Genomic DNA, 20,968 nt, shown 5'->3' on the forward strand with positions numbered 1-20,968 from the left:
CCCCCAAGGCCTTGTCCTGGGGCAAGTGTCCCCTCACAGCCCTGTTCTGGGGCAAGTGTCCCCCACAGCCCTGCCTGGGGCAAGTGTCCCCCCAAGGCCTTGTCCTGGGGCAAGTGTCCCCTCACAGCCCTGCCTGGGGGCAAGTGTCCCCCACAGCCCTGTTCTGGGGCAAGTGTCCCCTCACAGCCGTGCCTGGGGGCAAGTGTCCCCGCACAGCCCTGTTCTGGGGCAAGTGTCCCCTCACAGCCCTGCCTGGGGGCAAGTGTCCCCCACAGCCCTGTTCTGGGGCAAGTGTCCCCTCACAGCCCTGCCTGGGGGCAAGTGTCCCCCACAGCCCTGCCTGGGGGCAAGTGTCCCCGCACAGCCCTGTTCTGGGGCAAGTGTCCCCCCAAGGCCTTGTCCTGGGGCAAGTGTCCCCTCACAGCCCTGTTCTGGGGCAAGTGTCCCCCACAGCCCTATTCTGGGGCAAGTGTCCCCCCAAGGCCTTGTCCTGGGGCAAGTGTCCCCCCACAGCCCTGTTCTGGGGCAAGTGTCCCCTCACAGCCCTGCCTGGGGGCAAGTGCCCCCACAGCCCTGCCTGGGGCAAGTGTCCCCCCAAGGCCTTGTCCTGGGGCAAGTGTCCCCTCACAGCCCTGTTCTGGGGCAAGTGTCCCCCACAGCCCTGTTCTGGGGCAAGTGTCCCCCCAAGGCCTTGTCCTGGGGCAAGTGTCCCCTCACAGCCCTGTTCTGGGGCAAGTGTCCCCTCACAGCCCTGTTCTGGGGCAAGTGTCCCCCCACAGCCCTGTTCTGGGGCAAGTGTCCCCCACAGCCCTGCCTGGGGGCAAGTGTCCCCCCACAGCCCTGCCTGGGGGCAAGTGTCCCCGCACAGCCCTGTTCTGGGGCAAGTGTCCCCCCAAGGCCTTGTCCTGGGGCAAGTGTCCCCTCACAGCCCTGTTCTGGGGCAAGTGTCCCCCCAAGGCCTTGTCCTGGGGCAAGTGTCCCCTCACAGCCCTGTTCTGGGGCAAGTGTCCCCGCACAGCCCTGTTCTGGGGCAAGTGTCCCCCCAAGGCCTTGTCCTGGGGCAAGTGTCCCCTCACAGCCCTGTCCTGGGGCAAGTGTCCCCCCACAGCCCTGTTCTGGGGCAAGTGTCCCCCCACAGCCCTGCCTGGGGGCAAGTGCCCCCACAGCCCTGCCTGGGGCAAGTGTCCCCCCACGGCCCTGTCCTGGGGCAAGTGTCCCCTCACAGCCCTGCCTGGGGGCAAGTGCCCCCACAGCCCTGCCTGGGGCAAGTGTCCCCCCACGGCCCTGTCCTGGGGCAAGTGTCCCCTCACAGCCCTGTTCTGGGGCAAGTGTCCCCCACAGCCTTGTCCTGGGGCAAGTGTCCCCTCACAGCCCTGCCTGGGGGCAAGTGTCCCCCCACAGCCCTGTTCTGGGGCAAGTGTCCCCCACAGCCCTGCCTGGGGCAAGTGTCCCCCACGGCCCTGTCCCGGGGCAAGTGTCCCCCCACAGCCCTGTTCTGGGGCAAGTGTCCCCCATATCCCTGCTCGGGACGAGGGCGCCCTCCCGGCCCCGCCCGCGCGCTCTCCCCCCGTCCCACGACCATTGCCCTGCTCCCGCTCCCGCCCGCCGCGCCGCGGCCCCGCTGGGCGCCGCCGGCCAATGAGCGGCCTCGCCGGGGGCACTGCGGGGGCGGGGCCTGCCCGGCGTGCCGCCACGTGACGGCGCTTCCGCTTCCCCGCCGCCATGGCGCCGCTCCGCAGGCTGCTGGTGCTCGCGCTCGCCCTCGGCCTCGCCGCCGCGGCGGGCGGGGAGCGGCGCCGCCGCCGCCTGCTCGCGCTGGAGGCGTTGGCGGAGGCGGAGGAGCTGTCGGCCTCGCTGTGGGGTGCGGGGCTGCCGTGGGACCTGCCCGAGCTGGAGCCCGAGTGCCGCCGCCTCCTGGCCGCCTTCGCCGAGGGCAGCGCGGCGCTGGCCGGGTGCCTGGGCCGCCGCGCCCGGCCCGTGCGGCTCTGCCAGGGCTGCCACCGCCACTACGGCCGCCTCCTGGCGCAGTACGCCACCATCGCCCGCGCCGTCGGGGTGCGTGCGGGGCGCGGGGGGGCGGCGGGGGGCGGCGGCTGGGCGGGCCCGGCGCCCGGAGGCGTTTCGGGGCGCTGCGTGGCCCCGCGGCGGCGGAGCGAGGGGGCCGGGGTGCCCCTGCCCCCGGCGGGGGTGGCGGGGCCCGGCTGTGGGCCCGGGGCCGCCTGCCGTGCCGCGCTTGCGCTGGTGGCAGGCCCGAGTTTCCTGCCTCTTTCCTTATGCTCCGGGCAGGTGCATTCATCCGATTAAGTTCCTTATTAAAGCTTACTGGCGGCTTTCGCTTGCATAGGAGCTATCCTTGGCAAGGCAGGGGGGTCTCACTGTGTGGTGCTGCTGCTCTGTCCTTCCTTCTGACTCTTATTATGTGGTAGCAGCTCATTTAGCTCTTTTCTTGACTTCTGTGTGGAAGGTGAAGAAAGGTGATACAGTTAATGCTGGAGGCACGGTCTAGACTTGGGTGCAGTTGGCGATGGGACCTGTGACAGTAATGTTGTGAACAGGGCACAGGGTTTGAGGTAACCAGACCTTTGGCATGGGAGGTCAGGTCCCATGCTCTAAACTCCTCCTGGGTGCCTGTGTGCTTAATGCAGTTTGGCAGAGGGCTGGGAGTGTGTTCAGGGAGTGTGGTGTCAGTGAGAGCTGGCTTCTGCTTCCAGATCTTGCAGCATGGTCTGTGCAGCCTGCTCCTGCTATGGAGCAGGTAGCTCCACCTGAAGAGAAAAGCATTTCTTCTCTGTGTCAGTGGAAAAACTTGAGCTGTTCCTGCTGTTGTAGCAAGGCCTAAAGCAGTGCTCTGGTTTGTAGATAGTTGTTGTATGGCATTGATGAGTACCACTGATAGGGCTTGGGTGTGTTGTGCTTCATGGAAGCAAGTGATCCGCGTCTTTTGTGCATAACCATGTCACAATGTTCTTAATGCTAAATCTGATACGAGTGTGTGGCTGCAAGTTAGAAGTCCTCAGTGTTTGCTGGAGTCTACGGACCCTGACTGAAGCCAGTTCTTCCATTTACATCCTCTAGCCTCTTAATCTTCTCTTTTTCATTTCTCAGTGTTGGAGATAGTCTATTACTAATCTTGCGTGTTGGAAACTCTTCTTTAGCTCATACAACTTACCTATTTGTAAAAGTCTCTGAGATGCTGTGAGGATGGCTGTAGTGGATCACACCAAAGGTCCATGTAGCCCTTTGCCCTTTCTCTGATGATGGCTAGAAGTGGATGCCCTGAGAAGAATACAAGAAGAGAGGAAGTATATAACAATGTATCTCCTGGATTATGCTTCTGGTTCAGAGATTTCTGGATGTTTGTTTGAAATTGCCACTGATGTGAAAAATCTATTGCTGCTTCAGCACATGTAAACTTCTGGCACCACAGTGTCCTGTCGCACTTTCACAGTTTAGTTACCTGTCATATGAAGAAGTATCACATTCTGCTTGTTCTTGATGCGTTGCCTGTCAGCTTTCCCCCGTTTCTTGTATTGGAAGAACTAAGGGACATTCACATGGTATTTGCCTTCTCCAGGGCAAATTGCCTCTTCTGCAGGGCAAGTTGCCTCTTCCGTAGTTTGGAAAGTTGTAGTCTGTTTATTGCTTGTGATATGGAAGTTGTTCTGTACCTCTCATTTGGTAATGTAAAAGTGAAAAATTGAGCATTACTTATCTGTCAGATGCCATCTTAATGGGTCTCAAATGCCTCATCAACAGTATAGAGTTCTACTGAAACCCAGTGCAATTCAGGGAGCAGCAAGTCATCTCTGGATACTTTCAGCTTAATGGTTTGGGCTAGGAGTAGCTTGCCAGATATGTCCCAGGGCTTTCAATATGTATGAACCCATTACAGTTGCTGTTCTCAAGTACCGGCAGCCTGGGGAGGGAGGCTGGTTCAATAATTTCATCCGAAAGACCCATCTGTATTAGAGAACGCTTGGCTTTCCTTCTGTGCGTGGATTAACTAATCAAATAAATAAGAGGTGACCTCTTCTGACCTGAATCCATGACTGCAAGTAATCAGTTATCTGAGGTTTTTATCTTTGCCATTGTGCACTAGTTATACTGTGATCCGAAAGAAGCAGCCGTGTTCAGTTTTGGACATCTCTGAAATGTAAAATCCTCCTCCTTGTTAAGCTTACTAAAGAATAAGTTAGGCAAACATCCTTAGGGAATGATTTAGGTCTACTAGATCTTGTTGTGGGTTTAAACTGCTTTTCCTCACTCACAAGTCAAGCTGATGAGGAAGTTTCACAGTTGAAGGCCTTCATGAAGCAGCCAGAGGGTTTCCTGCGTAAACAACTTTCTTGCATGTCTGTATGTCGTTTAGTAGAATTGAAAGTGAATGAACGTAGGAGTTAGCAGAAGTGGCAGTACTACAGATTTCTGCAGTTGAGACTGAAAGGGAAAATTCTTATTTATTTAAAAAATAAACCTCTTTCCCCAAAGAAAGGTGAGAATTGGATCTTTCCTAAACTTCCGTAGGCAGCCTGTTTCTCATTAAAGAGATTCTTTTCTTATATGTCCCATGTCATTTATGACTGTTAAAGAGGCTTTTGGCAGCTTTGGCAATTTTGAGGAGTGCTTAAGTCAATTTAGCAGCTAGAAACCAGGAACCAGAGCACAGGAGTCAGCTGTCTGGAGATCATGGTTTTGGATCAGTGACTTGAGGGTGGGGTGGGGGAAATTAAAGCTTTGAAGGAGAAAAATATTCTAAATCCCAATAGGGATACTTCATTTAATTTTTATTCTGTCACTACTTTTCTATTCACTATGCAATTTTTCAGTTTGACCTAGAGAATGAGTTGCTGTAGGAATTTCACCAGTCTTCCTGCTCTGAGGATGGGATGCATTGGGTGGCTTTCTAAGATGGGATCAGCTTGACACCTACATCTATTGAAGAAAAGAGGCTGGTCTGATAATAGATGTATAGGGATGGCTGTTGGGGCTGCTTTTGTGAGGATTGCATTCCTGGTGCAGCAACATCTGGAGGAAGTTTGCTGCTGATACAATACACTGATACAGCACTTTTGGATGTAGTGTTTTGTTATCTGTTTGTTTTGAGAACATTTGCATTGGTTCAGCTTCAGAATATCCCTTCAGTCTAATGAGAATGACCCCATACTTCTCTCTGGCTGCTCATGACTTGAGCTGGTTCCTGGGGCAGCTATCCAGAAACAGATAAATATGAACTGTCTGACAGAGGGGGGTTTCTGTCTCTTTGCAGTTTCTTTTTTTTGCAGGTGTGTATTTTTGACTGACTTGCATGCAGTCCTAGTAGATCTTCAGAGACTTTGTGTAGTAAACTGTGTTGCTCACAATATGATTTGGAGGAGCAAAAGATTTTTATTGTTCCATTGATTCTGCACTGCCTGTTCTGCAGATTTCAGTGTGATGAGACATTATTGTTAGCTGGGCTTGCTTAAAATATTTTTCAGAATTTTCTCTTCATGTTTATGATGTTTGATTCTTTTTCTTTCAGAATTCTTCTGAGAGCCACAATTGTGCCAAAAGCATCTTGACCTCAGATAGGCTACAGGTAGTTGTGATGCTTTCAGAGTTCTTTAATGAAACATGGGAGGCAGCCAACTGCGCAAGTACGTGACTCATTCTGTAGCTTTCATGTTTCTGTTATGTCTTAGTTTAACTTTGCTAAAAATTGTTCAGATCAGAAATGTATAGGATTTGCTATACTATTTAAACAAATACCTCTCATTGGAGGTATTTTTCTCAAAAATTAATTGTTACCTAATTATTCCTTTTGGGCTGCTCTTTCAAAATGGAGTCGCATTAGTTTTTCCTTGTGATCTGCAAATGCTGCTGAAGACTTACCTTAGACTTATTGCAGTTTCTTCTGTTTTTCCCATGTTCTGTTCTTTTTTTTCTTTTTCTTAATTAAGAAAGAAACTTTTACTGTTTGCTAATAAAAGTCAGTCACTCTGGACTGCTTACACCTTGAACAGGATCTCGCTCCACAGTCATGCTTCTGATTTCGTTCCATGGGAGGCAGGTGTCCGAGTCTATCCTGATATCTCCCCATCTCTATGCTGTTGGTGCTGTGTCACGCTTATCTAGAGCTGTGGTTTTGGTTCCTCTTCCTTTGGTGCAGGACATGGAGCCCTATGCTAACAGATGTGCTAGAAAACAGAGGGAATAGCACTGTGGAGCTGAGCATTAAACATGCTGGGTTTGCTAGAGTCCCTTGATAGCGCAGAAGAGGTTGTTTCCATTAGTGACTCTGGGCTCTGTGAGGGTTGGAAAGGCAGTAGAGGGAGGTGCTCTGCGGTCCCTGTTCTCCTGTCATGTTCAAGCTGTGACCTGTGTGCTGCCTTCCTGTGGTCCAGCTGAAGGCATGTCCTCAATGCTAGGGGTGCTGCCTTCTTTCTTGAGGATTGTCTAAAGTGTTGGCTCTTGATGACCATCTAAGTTCCTGAGCTATTCTGATTTTCAAGGGTCCAGCTGGTCAGAGCACCTGAAGTGGGATGGATGGGCATAAAGAGAGAACGTAGTGGGTTAAGTGGGCCTGTGACTGGGAGGAAAGCCCCAGGGATCCCTTCAAAGCCAATGAAAGGATCGGTCCCTTTCTTAAACAATAATAACCTACGCTCTGATTTCTACTCTTGTGTTTGCGGTCTGTCTGTTTCCTGGATGTTCTGTGTTTCATCTCTGCTTCTGATGCTTCTCCTTTCACATAATGGCTGTTAACGTTGCTGGGCAAAGCCAGATTTGCGGGGTGGAAAATAAAAGTAATGTCTTGTTTTATCTTAAAGCCCAAAGATAATTCAGATCCCCTCTTCAGAAAGCTCTTGATGATAGTCTTCATCTTTCACTTAATCAAGGCCCATTAATTCTGAAATATGTTCTCGATGAAGAGTTAGGTCAGCAGGTCTGAGACATCAGTGGCGGGCAGATAAGGAAAACGCGGTGTTGACTAGACCTGTCTTTTATAGTTGAGAGCTCTTTGTGTAAGAGTGGAGTGTCTGGGGCTTGCTGGCTGTGGAAATGTTAGAAATTAGAATATCCTGATGTTTTTCTTTCTCTTTAACAGATTGCTTAAAGAACAGCAGTGAGGGATTATCAAATTCTACTGTAGAATTCCTGGATTTATTCAATAAATCTCTGACATGTTTTGAACATAACCTTCAGGTATTTACGCTGTGTATTTAAAAGAAGCACTAAATCCTCTAATTGCTAGTAAAATCTTATTTATGCTGAATGAACTGCAGTGGATACATATTAGGCAAATAAAATTCACAAACTCACTGGCAGTTTAGGCAGATAGAGCAATGATCTGTAAAATGCAGATGTTTACAAATTGGGAGCCTAAAACTAATTCTAATTGATATTCACCTTGACTTCATTTTGTATGTAATTGCAATGCTACTTCACATCAGAATTTGTGAATTCACAATAGTTGATAATTATGTAGTAAGTAACATCATTTCTGCATGCTGTCTTTTTCTACCTCTTTGTAGAATTGTTGTCCTCTCACTTAACAGTTCAATCTTTTAATAACATTCTCATAATATATACTAGTCCAGAAAGACCAGCTACCCTAAAGCATCGTAACAATTCTATTAACCAGTAAGATTGTTGGTAGCCAAAGTTTGTTGATATTACAGAGGCAATATATTTTACTCTGTGAAGTAAGTGTGGTAATTGTCCTCAAAGAAAAAGCCTTAAATATCCTAAGAAACTGTGCATATTCTATTTCAGTCAGAAACTAGCTAAGTTCTGGGATCATTCAATAGTAAAAAATGGGAAATGACAGGTGTGGCACAGGCTCTGAGAAGACCGTCTCCTCTTTTTCTCATTAATTAATGATTTCTAGGAGATGTGCCTATATAGACCTTGGCCAGGAACACTATGGGACTGGTCTATTAATCACTTCAAGTGTTCAAACGAGAACTTAAGCCAGTGTGTTAACTTTGGTAGGTGATGCAGCAATTACTGGGTTGGAATATCTTTAGAGATTGTAGTTTTGTTTTTAAGTGTGTTGCATTGCATTTAATGATAGTGAAGGCCTATGTCTATTGCTTTCAGTACAGCTCAGTAATAACAACATGTATTTTTTTTTAGCTATGGGCAAATGAAAAACAGAAAACAGTAATAAATAACCTGATGTGTGGCTCCAGAATAACATTTTATTACTAGTGATCTTTTTCTTTTGGGGAGTTGGTAGTTTCAGATTTTTTTTTAAGCTGCTAGTTCAAGAAACAGTTTAAGATCAGTATAACTTGCTAAAAATGGATAATGTCAGACCAACACCCCAGTGAATTAGAGTTGGTCCCTTTTCTTCCCCCATTTTTATGTGACGATTGTCTGTCTAGGTCCCTCCCTGATCTGGGATGCTAGAAATCTAGATTTTGGTTCAAACTTGACTCTAGTTTTAAAGATATAATGCCTTAAAACTCTGTATGAATGGTGTTTTATAATCCTAGGGACAAACTATCAATCTGTCACCAAATAACTACACGGAAGTATGTAAAAACTGCAATGCCACCTACAAAATGTTGAATGACCTGTATAACAACTTGCAGAGGATGAACAGGCAAGGTGGTGAATCGGGACACTCAGCGCACTTGTGTATTGATGTGGAAGATGCAGTAAGTATTTATTAATGCCCAATGGGGAGACCTTGCTTTGGAGCTCTTTAATAATCTGAGCTGTTTGTACTTGTCTTGCTAGGGTTCACTTTTTCCCTTTCAGTTTGGAAAGGTACTGGTGGCAGTGCCTCTGGCAGGCTGATGTCACGTGGGGAGGATGTTCCCAGAAGCAAAGCTAGCCCAGTGAGGGTGGTTTGTTAGGTCCTGTCCTCAATCAGTGCAGCAGGAGCATGGCCGAAGCTCCTGATTGCCTGAGCACATTGCAGTTTGAGTAGCTAATTTCTTGCTACTGTAAAGGGGATGGATTTTTCAAAAAATCTCTTAATCTTCTGGCTTTTAATAGGAAGCTTTACTTTATTGTTCTAGTCATGTAATAAATGATTTCTTATTACAGCAGCTGTTTCCAGGGGCCTTCAGTATTGGCAACATATGTTTGGAAAAAGCTTTGTTATATTGTGGGTTTTTAAGCAGTTGGCAAATGAAGAGTTGTTGAAAGTGTGAGATTGGCATCCCTCTCTACAGGCTGTCAGCAAATTCTCAGGAAAACAGGCATGTGGCAATGTCTACAGTATATCTGAGTATAGTCTTTCTTGGAGCTTATGAAAGTTTTGATCTGAAGCCTTGTCTCCATTCAAGTCCCCTGTTTCTACATTTCTGGGGTTTGCTTGCTTTTGAAGGGAGATTCATTAAATTGTTCTTTTCTAAAATCATATTTAAACACTTGAATGCCCTGAAGCCTGAGTTTTTGCCATGCGATTCCCAAGAAATGCATGTGCTCTCTCTCACTGCTTATTCATGTTTTCTTTTTAGATGAACATCACTCGGAAGCTTTGGAGCAGGACTTTCAACTGTTCTGTTCCCTGCAGCGATACAGTCCCTGTGATTGCGGTTTCATCCTTTATTCTCTTCTTACCTATCGTTTTTTATCTTAGTAGCTTCCTTCACTCAAAGCAGAAGAAACGCATACTCATTTTGCGTAAGTGATGTTGCTGGCATTTCACTGTTAGAGCTGGGTGGTGCCGGGGACTCTCTTGGCTCTTGTGGGAGAGGGGGGCCCAGCCAGATCTGCCTGCAGCTGTGCCGACAGAGCTAATAGTGACTATTAGTCTGCTGCTGTCCCCTGAAGAAGGGTAGCGAAGAGTTGCAGCCATATCTTTTCATTGAAGTTTCTGGATGTGAACAGAAAGCTGTTTGCAAGTGTGTGTCAGATAAATAGAGGGAGTGGAGAGACTAGTTTTGTGGAATTCTGTGTGTTTAATTTTCATATAATTTTTCCCTTTCTAGCCAAGCGTATCCAGTCAAATGCCAGTCTTGTGAACATCCAAGAAAAATACAGCTGAGCTGCAAAACAAAACTTGAGAACTGCTGCTGGTATACAGTGGGTACAATTGTGTTGGAATGAGGCCGGCACAAAAGAGGAGTTAATTATGGTTTAGTATAATGATACAGAGCAACACAAGTTAAACAAAATGCTGTCTGACTTCTAAGCGGGGATATTAACAAACATGACAAGGCAGGGCTGTGTGACACTGCATGGACTCTGGTTTTGAAAAATCTGTTTTTTCAGGCTGAAGCTGATGCTTTTCTGTCTCTAAGCTTTTGTACTTCTCATCAGCAGAATAGCTACACTTTCCTTGCATGCTTTTTTTTCCCCCCCCTCTTTATTTTTTCATATTTATTTCACAAAAACCTGTCATGCCATTGTCTTCCTTTCTGAACTATCTGAGATCCTGAGTCTTTCTGAGGTGATTCTCACAGACAGGAGAAGCTTGAAATAATTTTTGATGTTCCTGTTTGAAATGTTATGTTTAATTCCATGTAATATTCAGTTTTGTCAGATCTTGGATATGTGGGAGACCATTTAAAAAAAAAAAAAAGTAAAGTTCCCCTGTTTCTAATACCTCTCTTTAAAGCCATGCTGCTCACTTGATTGTAATGGTCTCTGTAAAAAGCATAAAATATGCAGAGGAAATGGTAATATATTATGTCCAATGCCAACAACAAAAGCAACAGAACTGCCAGTGCTAGACATGAATAGTAATCATTGATGACTACAGTATTCAGCTATCTCTGAAACAGGCAGCATATTTAGTCACTTGCACACTTACACCACTAAAATCATTGCTTTTCAAATGTTAAATTTTCAGAGGCTTATTTTAGATGTCTGCCTGTGTAACTGAATGCTTCACTATTTATCTCTTTATTGAGTTGTTTCCTTTCCCTTTTCAATTATAAAGTCTTTTTTAAATTTTTTAAATTTTTATTTTTTTTTGCTTTTATAGAGGAGAAGTAAGGTAAAGTAAAGACACTGGAGATGCTGAATTTCCTGGCCTAGAGCTTGTTGTGGCTTAATACAGAGGTGTTCACAGGAACACTGCAGGGAAAATGTTGCCCTTTTCTAGGCACCACGTATTTTAGCAGTAAATGAACTAGGGGATTCTCTAACTTAAAAACTGTCCTGAAGGACTGTGGTGAGAATTGGTGACTTTCAAGAAATATGTTCAAAAATTAGCCCTGTGAAATAGATGAATGTAAATAAATTCAACCTTGCAGGATTTCAAAACTGAGGTAGAGGTTTGTAGAATACCTGCAGGGATGGCCAGCACTACTGACAATGTGTGGGCACAATTCAACAGCTGTAGCAATACTGACAGTTCGGTTTGGTTGATGATGGTCCTAATTTGGGAGAGTAGTGGGTTGAAACAATTCATAGTTACACTTGAGGTTAATGATTACCAGAGCCTTTGCTCACATTTTTAGGGGTGTGTGTGTGTTTTATAACTGTGAGATTAAAAATGAGTGGCTATATTAGCTGAAAAATTAAATTTCTCTGGGAGTCTGTGTGTCTGACTTCTATCAAAAAATTACCAAATAGTCGTTAGTATTTGCCTTGCTTTGGGGTTTAATCTGTTTAACTTTTCCTTTGCACAAAGGCTGAATAAATGTATAACAAAACAGTCCTAAAGCTCTTCAAGTCACTGATTCTGTTGGGATTTTTTTAAGTTGGGACATACTGTGAGTTTTAAAGTCAAGTTGACAGTCTGTTTAGTATTATGTAAAATAATGTGTTAGTGATTGGCCCCACCCACATGATTAATTTTTTGTGTTTTATCACTAAGAAGTATTTATTGCCTTCTGTTAATCATGTGAATTACTAGGTCAACACTCAGTTTATTCTAGGTAGTTTGTAACAGTAATAGAAAACAGTATTTCTCTTGCTTATTATATGAAGTTGTCTTCTTGCGGCTGGGAGAGGCACACTGCCTTAAAAAATGAAGATATTATTTTTGTATCTCTTATTCTTAAACTTTAACTTTTGGGGACTTATTCAGCTGCCTCCCCTAATAGCGTTACATTGATTTGGGACATCATATGTTTGAGAGCTGTTCAAAGCAATCTTTCATTCATGCAGATAAAACCAATTTGTATGCGCAGCGTTTCAGAATGACAGCTTTTATACTGTAAGCAGTGGCTTTTTGAGCACATTCATGTTAAGTAGGTCTGAAAGTCATTACTTCTGGATATGGTGGTTAAGCACTTTATATTAAAAAAAAACAAAAAAAACCCAGCTTTTCTTACATCCCGGGCTGCTAAGCTAAATGGAAATACTCATGTGATTTTTGTTTTTGTTGTTTTTTATTTTAAAGCAGCAGTAAAGTTTACACTTGATATTTTTAATCTTACATCTCCTATTTTTTTCCAGATTTTGTAATATTAACTTTCTTTATGCAGTGTTATATTTTTGGTAGGCTATTTCATATATAAATTGAATTGTCTTTGCACTCTGTTTCCTAGAGAAATGTGGAAGCACACAGACTGTGTGAAGGAGAACTAAAATTCTTTTTGCTGCTAATCTTTCATCTTGGTTTACTTTTGCCTTTTTGGCATTATATGTACTAAATAGGATGAACTTTGAAATACCGGTTGTTTGTATCTTTTTGTGCAAATAAAGATTTCTTACTCTGGGGTAGCACTTCGATGCATATTTATACTTGTGTTAGGAAACCTCTAAACACTGAAAATCAGCTCTAATAAAGATTGTCAATGAACAGTGAGCAGTATGGTTACTTAATTGCTCCATGTATAGTAGTGTTGTAGTCTTGCCATTCTGGGTTTGTGTTTAGAAGCACCAGGCTATATTCCTTATGCCCTTTGCAGGAAAACAAGAGGGGAAAGACATTGTTAAAGCAGTGCTGCTCTGAGTTACAGAACAAATGAGGAACTGCAGCTGCTTTGAAAGGGTGGAGTTTGAGCTTGGTCAAAACCTACCAAAGAACATGGAAAGACTCTTCTTAGTTGCAAAGCAGCTTCTTGGATGGGTGTGCAGGGGACAGGATAGCTGTGATAATTTGGCTCTCTTTGTGGGTGTCGCGTGAAAGGGAGGGACGGAAGGCCCTTCCTTATCTTTATAATTTACGTTTGCCTGCCAGAGCCCCCCTGTTTGAGGACTTTCCCTGAGACAGTTTTGCGAAGTGAAAAGAATAAGATTTTATTAAAGCGACAGATACAACAGGTTCGGAATTGCCATTGATAAATGTACTTGCTGCTACAAATTTTCTTTCTATGAGCTCAAACTAACAAGCGCTTTCAATAATAATATATTTTCCCGGGTAACGTCCGACGTTTGTCGGAGGCGCAAGTCTTACCAAAGAGGCGTCCCTGTTTGGGGGAGGGGAGAAGGAGGCTTGCTCGTCAGCAATCTCCGGTGAACAGGTCGGCGGTTCAATTTTCTTCCCTTCCAAAAACTTTAGTGAGCTGTCCTCTCTTTTCTAGTTGCTGAAGGTGGGATGTGGAAGTGCGGCAGACATACTTCATTGGCCAGATTGCCATTTGCACAGCTGTTGGGGGTATGCCCCCCTTATTTACGTATCATTATGCAGCAAAGGGCGTGATTTTTAATATGGTAAGCAGGGATAATGAGGCTGGGGGTACTATAGGTCAACAGTTAGTCTGTGAGCAGCAATTATTTTTTGGGATGCAACCCTTTGTGGTCAGGGGCGGACCGTGATACCTCCATATCGCTCCCTCCTCCGCCGTGTGGCTGGAACAAACTGTCTGGCCTTCACCAGCTAGTTCGTTACTCATGTTGCAAAAGGGTGGTGTGCTTTGGCTGCCACGTACTGTTTTTCCCGTGTGCCCCCTTATCTTTCTCCCTGAATTCTCTCTTGTTCCCACAGTGGGAGGTTTCTACTTGTCAGTAAAAGGTATTGGCCACTCTTTCAGCTTCAGTGGGCGCAGTCTTGGATTGCTGTTCAGCTGGAAGATTGGCTGAAAATGATATCGTAAGGCGAAGATGTGTAGCTCAGCTGTGTGCACTAGTCATGTGATATGATTGTCTCAAAGACAAATTTAGATCTTGATCTATCACTGGCAAGGGACTCCTAGAAAGACTGGGAAAGTGTTAATGCCAGGGCATGGGGTGCAACTTCATCTGGAAAACTAGGTGCAGTTCTGGTTGCATGTATTCCAGGCAGTGGGGTTTAACAGGGAGTAAGTGTAAGGGAGGGGCAAGCAGGATGAGTGCAGGATTTAGCTGATGGCTGGAGCAGAGGCTCAGACAGTAACAGAGGGTGGAAATGGGTATCTATAAACACACTTGGGGCAAAGTATTTGGGATGGAGAGGTGATGCAAAGGTGGTTAAAACAGCCTGAGAAGAGAGAGTATAAATGGGGCCTTGATTGCAACTGAGCTGGAAAGGGGAGGCTCGGACACCTTGGAGGAGGTGAGGTTCAGGGCTGGCAGCAGGAGCAGCTAAGCCCAGATCCCCATCAGTTTTTGACAGGTGACATGAAGTAAAGAGGAGGATGGCAACTGGGACTTGCTTCTGAGTTATTGTGGAGGGTCATGACAGGGTTAAACTGGTGGAAAGTTGCAAGTAGCAAGCAACAGGAGCCTCAGACAAACATACCCAAGGACACTGGTGCAGCTGGGAATGATACATCCTGAGAAAGTACAGATAAACCAGCAGAAGCCAGTGGGAACCAAGGTTAAGGGCAAGACAGCTTTTCTAAACAAGGAGCAAGGTACAAGGCATGACCGCTGCGTGCGTGATCGGTGCCATGACTGGCTCCCTGTGACATAATCTGCATGGTGATTGGCCTAGCAAAGTGTGTCTGTGAAACCGCTGAAGCAGCTAACTTCTTAGTATAAATATGCCCAGAAATACACAATAAATGTCTCAAGATGCACCACTTCTTGAGTCCGTGCCATCATTTGCTACAAATGGCGCCCAAACAGGGACCCGATTCGACATAAGCAGAAGATGTCGATCTGGACTCAGTGCGGTGTAAGAAGGCGATGCCGATCTGGTAGCAAAACCTGACTGAACCAGGAGACTGGACCAGAAACAGAATCAGGACCCAGGGCCTTACCAGTGTGACATGTCCATCACCTCAACGAAGGTGAGCAGTTGGGAATCATGGGGGGAAGGTCATCCCTAGAACAGAAACAAAGTCTTGACGTATTGAGACAGCTTCTGGACAGACAGAATTGGGTCCTTTCAGACAGCAAATTATTAACATTTTTGGACTGGATTATGAGAAATGTACCTGACTTCCCTGTAAATGGGACATTTCAACTTGATGAATGGGTAAAAGTAGGTCAAAGATTACATGAAGAAGTAGGGACTGGAGATGTTGCAGTTTGGAAGCATCTGGCTACATGGGGGATGATTATGAGTACTCTTAAAGCCATGCAAAAAAGTTTGCCTTCTGCCTCCCCCCCCCCCCCCCCCCCCGCGCCTCTGATACGTCTTTACTTTCGGCTCCTTCCCTTGAGGAGCCACCCCCGGTAGTCGCGGCATCCCCCCACGACCTGGATCCTGCCCAATTGACCCCTGAATTGGGGAATGAGAAAGGCGAGAAAGGTGCTCGTAACACGGCCCCGCCCTCCGGCGACTCGCGTTTCAAAGCTCTTGCTGGAGAAGCCGATGGCAGTGACGAAATTAACCCCTCCGATCCGGGGATTATAGCTTCAGAGCAGAAGCCCAATTTATGCCCCCCCGCTAACGGACGGGAGTTGCGGGCGGAACAAGGGAAAGATGGATGGGAGATATGCCGCCGGGAAGCCTTACAAGCGGGGGATTTGCAAACTGTCACTGCATTTCCAGTCGTCTATAACCCAGGGGCACGTCTGATTTATCAGACTTTCAGTTATGAGATAGTTAAAGAATTGCGGAAATTGGCAAAGGAGAGCGGAGTCCAGTCCAGTCATAGTATTACCTGTTTGGAGGCACTTTCTACTTCATATGTGCTGACTCCCTATGACTGGAGAGCGTTATTCAAAATGGTCTTGACTCCCACTCAGTACACTGTATGGCTTTCAGACTTTCGAGAAAAGTGTACTGTTCATGCTTTTGACAATGTGCAAAACCGACGGGGAGTAGATTATTACCGACTGGCAGGAGAAGGGCAATATGCACTCCCGGCAACCCAAGCGGATTATGATAGAGGAATGTATGAAACGATTGCTAAATTCGCTTTACAAGCTTTGCGCAAGGTGCCGGATGTAAACGCCGACTCAAGTTTGTCCTTTGCGAAAGTAATGCAAGGTCCTACGGGATCGTACTCCACATTTGTTGATCGATTACATGCGGCAACTGAGCGGCAAATCGAGAATGAGGACGCTCGAGCGTTATTGTTGAAGCAGCTTGCTTTTGAGGATGCCAATGCGGATTGTAAGAGAGCCTTGCAGGCGGTTAAGAATCGGTCGAATTGTACTACTGCCGATGTGGCACGGGTTTGTCAGGACATAGGTTCTGTACGCCATCACACTGAATCTCTGGCTGCTGCGCTGGCCGCTCAGTTGTATGTGCAGGAGAGTCAAGGGGGAACATAAAGAGAAAAGGATGTTTCCGTTGTGGGGCAGCACCGCGCGGGGGGGCGGGGGGGGGGCGCGACGCGGCGGCCGCCCCTCAGCGCCAGCGCCAGCACCAGCACCAGCACCAGCACCAGCACCGAGCCGCCGCCGCCGCCCGCCCGCCCGCTGCGAGGGAGCGGTGCCGCCGCGCGGCCCCCCCGCCTCCCCCTCCCGCTCCTCCTCCCCCTCCCGCTCCTCCTCCCCCTCCCGCTCCTCCTTCCCCTCCCTCTCCTCCTCCCCCTCCCTCTCCTCCTCCCCCCCTCCCGCTCCTCCCCCCCCCCTTCCTCCTCCCGCGGTAGCGAGCGAGCGCGGTGGCGGCCGCCGGGGCTCTGGCTAAGCACGAGCAGATCGTGGTGCTGGATCCGCCCTTCCGACAAACTGTACTGCAGCCTCTGAGACTCAGCTGGAAAAAGGACGTCCCCGTGTGGGTTGATCAATGGCCTCTAAAGAAGGAACGGCTGGACCAGTTACAGCAGTTAGTAAAAGAACAGTTACAATTGGGGCACATAGTACCAACTACTAGCCCCTGGAATACCCCTGTTTTTTGTATACCGAAAAAGAGTGGTAAATGGCGAATCCTACATGATCTCAGGGCTATTAATGCTGTAATTGAACCCATGGGTGCGTTACAACTGGGATTGCCATCTCCAACTATGTTACCTGCCAATTGGCCTTTGACAATAATTGACATTAAGGATTGCTTTTTCTCCATTCCCCTGCATCCTGAGGATGCCCCCCAGTTTGCCTTTTCTATACCTTCTATAAATCATGCTGCACCAATGTTATGATATCACTGGCTGGTTTTACCGCAAGGAATGAAAAATAGCCCTACAATATGTCAGCTAACAGTGGCAAGGGCTCTACAACCAGCCCAGCAACAGTTTCCAGATGCTATCATATATCATTATATGGATGATATTCTGATGGCTACTAGCCAACCACAACTCTTACAGGAGGTCACCAATGTGGTTATACATCATTTACACCTTGCAGGCTTAACACGTAGCCCCTGAAAAGGTACAAAGGAAACCACCGTGGCTCTATCTTGGCTGGCGTATTACACAGCATACCATTGGCCACAGCCAGTCCAACTGCAGTTAAAGAATATTGTCACGCTTAATGACCTACAAAAAATATTAGGAGCCATTTGGCTCCGACCAGTGCTAGGACTTTCCACGGAACTGCTCCACCCCCTTTTTGAAATGCTCAAAGGGGACACCTCCCTAACCTCCACCCGAACTTTGACACCTGAAGCAAGAAAGGCACTCCAGTTATGTGCTCGCACTCTGGAGGACCGCCAGGGTTGGCGACGTGACTTCTCGTTGTCTTTTTATTTAGCTCTGATTGCTAACCGCTTCCAGCCTTTTGCAGTATTATTCCAGTGGGACACAAAAAGCACAGATCCCTTGCACATTTTGGAATGGCTCTTTCTGTCACATTCTCCACCAAAAACCTTATGGACTCTTACTGAGATGTATGCTAAACTTATCATTAAGGGACGGGAGAGATTGCAAACCATGAATGGCTGTGACCCTGAAGTTATTTATATTCCAGCCACTATAGACAACCTGAACTGGTTAATTTCAGAAGATTGGGGTTTTCAAATCGCCCTTGCTGATTTCACTGGGCAGCTTTCCATTCATTATCCCCAACATAAGTTATGGGCAGAGGTTGGTAGCCTACCCCTAGTTACTTGACGCTGTTGTTGCCCTGTCCCGGTTCCTGGTTTAACTGTCTTCACCGATGCCTCGAGCAGGTCTAAAAGGGCTGCTATCACGTGGCAGGACCCTACCACGCAACAATGGAGAACAACAGTACGTACACAGGAACGAGGGTCGGTACAGGTATTGGAGATGGTGGCCGTCCGTATGGCTTTTGAACTTTGTGCCAATGAACCTGTAAATGTAGTTACTGATTCCTGTTATGCCACGGGCCTTGTGCAAAGGTTAGAGGCCTCCTTTCTCTACGAGGTCTCCAATCCATTGCTCTTTGCAGAACTTTATGCTCTTTGGACTCTTATTAATCACAGAAAGCATGACTTTTATGTTTTACATGTACGCTCACACACGGACCTGGCCGGACCCATCGCTGAGGGAAATCGACGCGCTGATGCTGCAGCCATGCCAGCGGTGGTACCCAACCTTCTGGAACAAGCCAGACTGTCTCACTCCTTCTTTCATCAAAACGCCCGTTCACTGAAGAGGCATTCAACTACCCATCCAGCAGGCCAGGGACATTATTCTGTCTTGTCCAGATTGCCAGCAGTTTGCCCCAATGCCCTCGAAAGAAGGGGCGAACCCCAGAGGCTTAAGGGCTAATGAACTGTGGCAAACAGACATTACACATATTTTGGAATTGGGCTGCTTCAAATATGTACATGTCACAGTCGACACCCATTCTCGATTTTTGTGGGCCACCGCCCACACTGGTGAAAAGGCTAGGGATGTGACTCGTCATTGGCTTGCCTGTTTTACGATCCTGGGGGTGCCAACAACCATCAAAACGGACAACAGCCCAGCCTATTGCTCAGGCCGTGTGCGCCAATTCTCAATGCCTGGGGCATCTCTCATGTAACAGGCATACCCCACTCCCCAACTGGCCAAGCCATTGTTGAGCAGTCACACCGCAGCCTGAAAGACATGCTACAAAAACAGAAAAAGGGGGAGGCACTGCTCACCCCACAAGAACGGCTGCACAAAGCATTATATGTCCTTAAGTTTTTGAACTGTGATGAAACAGGTTATAATAGTTGAACATCAGCACACCACAGATATAAGGTTAACACAAAAGCCCCCAGTTCTGGTCAAAGATTTGGTTTCTGGTCAATGGGTGGGACCAATGGAACTGATAACTTGGGGGAGGGGATATGCTTGTGTTTCTACAGGAACTTGGTTACGATGGGTGCCGTCGTGATGTGTACGACCTTATATTGCCTCATCCTCGGAGCAGCAGGCATGCCCATCGGATCAGGCACCTGGGAGCATGGCAACGTCTGGGTGACTCTTGCGAATGTAACCAATACAGACACCCTGTGTTTATCAATGGCGACGCCATCAGACCCTTTCCACACTTGCCTGGTTGGACTTCCTCTTGATATACAGCGCATGGGGTCTCTGTATAATGATACTGTGCTATCACCCTGCAGCACGCTGGGTAAGCTTCAGCCCATATGGTGGTGCGAAGCAGGGTGGAGAAGCATGGATGGAAGAGGTTGCACATGGTATGACAACATGCATGATGCGGGTAATTTTCCCGCCCTGCCAGTGCAACCACAGGAACTTGACCTGTTAGGAACCACACAGGCTGCAGTTTGCTTTTATCTAAACTACACTTCAGGAATGTATATCCATGAGACTAGCATTGACGTATCCCCCACGGGCATCTATGCCAATGAATCCGTGTGGTGTAATTATACCACTCAGAGTCAATTAACGCCCAGACCGGAACCTGGAGGGCTAGCCGCTAATGTGTTTCTAATATGTGGCCAAAGAGCCTGGAAAGGCATACCAGGTAAAGCTGTGGGAGGCCCATGTACCTTTGGGCTTTTGATGATGTTTCATCCTGAAAAATTCTTAGTTAATGGAACCGTCCACACTCGAAAAAAGCGGTCCACCCACGGCTTTACATCAAGTTGCGATAGTAATGTTGAATTTTTGAATCCAGCAGAACGTATTTTGAGTAGTATTTTTGCAGGAATAGGGACTGCTCATGCTTTATCACAACTTAATAGATTAGGATGTTGGCTTGCAAAAGAAGCAAATGCTACTAGTACTGCTTTAAGTGCCTTATTAACAGACGTAGATTCAATTAGATATGCCACCTCACAAAATCGGGCTGCAATTGACTTTCTGCTATTGGTCCAAGACCATGGTTGTCAGGACTTTGAAGGAATGTCTTGTATGAACCTGAGTGATCATTCTGAGTCAGTACATACAAGCACTACAAAATTGAAGGAGTTAACAAAACAATTGCAAGAAGATGATGGTGAAAACTTGTGGGGACTGTTTGATTGGTTGAATATGCTTGCTACAGGGCCTTGGTTAAAACGCATACTGATTGTAGGACTTGTTATGAGTTTTATGTTTGTTGCAATACTAATCTGTGTACCATGCTTGTTGAGCTGCGTGCGAAGGATGATTGACCAAAGTATGAGACAAGTCATGACCCTGCAGATCCATACAGCCTTAGCCCTTCAATTATTAAAAGAAGGGGGAGATGTGGAGGGTCATGACAGGGTTAAACTGGTGGAAAGTTGCAAGTAGCAAGCAACAGGAGCCTCAGACAAACATACCCAAGGACACTGGTGCAGCTGGGAATGATACATCCTGAGAAAGTACAGATAAACCAGCAGAAGCCAGTGGGAACCAAGGTTAAGGGCAAGACAGCTTTTCTAAACAAGGAGCAAGGTACAAGGCATGACCGCTGCGTGCGTGATCGGTGCCATGACTGGCTCCCTGTGACATAA

The 20,968-nt window shown here is 46.9% G+C and overlaps 1 protein-coding gene across 1 annotated transcript; it reads left to right on the forward strand.

The window, feature by feature from the left end:
• The first annotated feature begins 1,722 nt into the window (after positions 1-1,722).
• OSTM1 (osteoclastogenesis associated transmembrane protein 1) lies at positions 1,723-12,696 on the forward strand. The gene is made up of 6 exons (XM_067293902.1): positions 1,723-2,055; positions 5,522-5,636; positions 7,088-7,185; positions 8,481-8,645; positions 9,456-9,621; positions 9,930-12,696. Exons 1-6 carry the CDS (start codon positions 1,723-1,725, stop codon positions 9,983-9,985), a joined length of 933 nt encoding a protein of 310 aa, XP_067150003.1. The 3' UTR covers positions 9,986-12,696.
• The last annotated feature ends 8,272 nt before the right edge of the window (positions 12,697-20,968 follow it).

This window comes from Apteryx mantelli, chromosome 3, assembly GCF_036417845.1.
Source record: "Apteryx mantelli isolate bAptMan1 chromosome 3, bAptMan1.hap1, whole genome shotgun sequence".
Classification (NCBI taxonomy): domain Eukaryota; kingdom Metazoa; phylum Chordata; class Aves; order Apterygiformes; family Apterygidae; genus Apteryx; species Apteryx mantelli.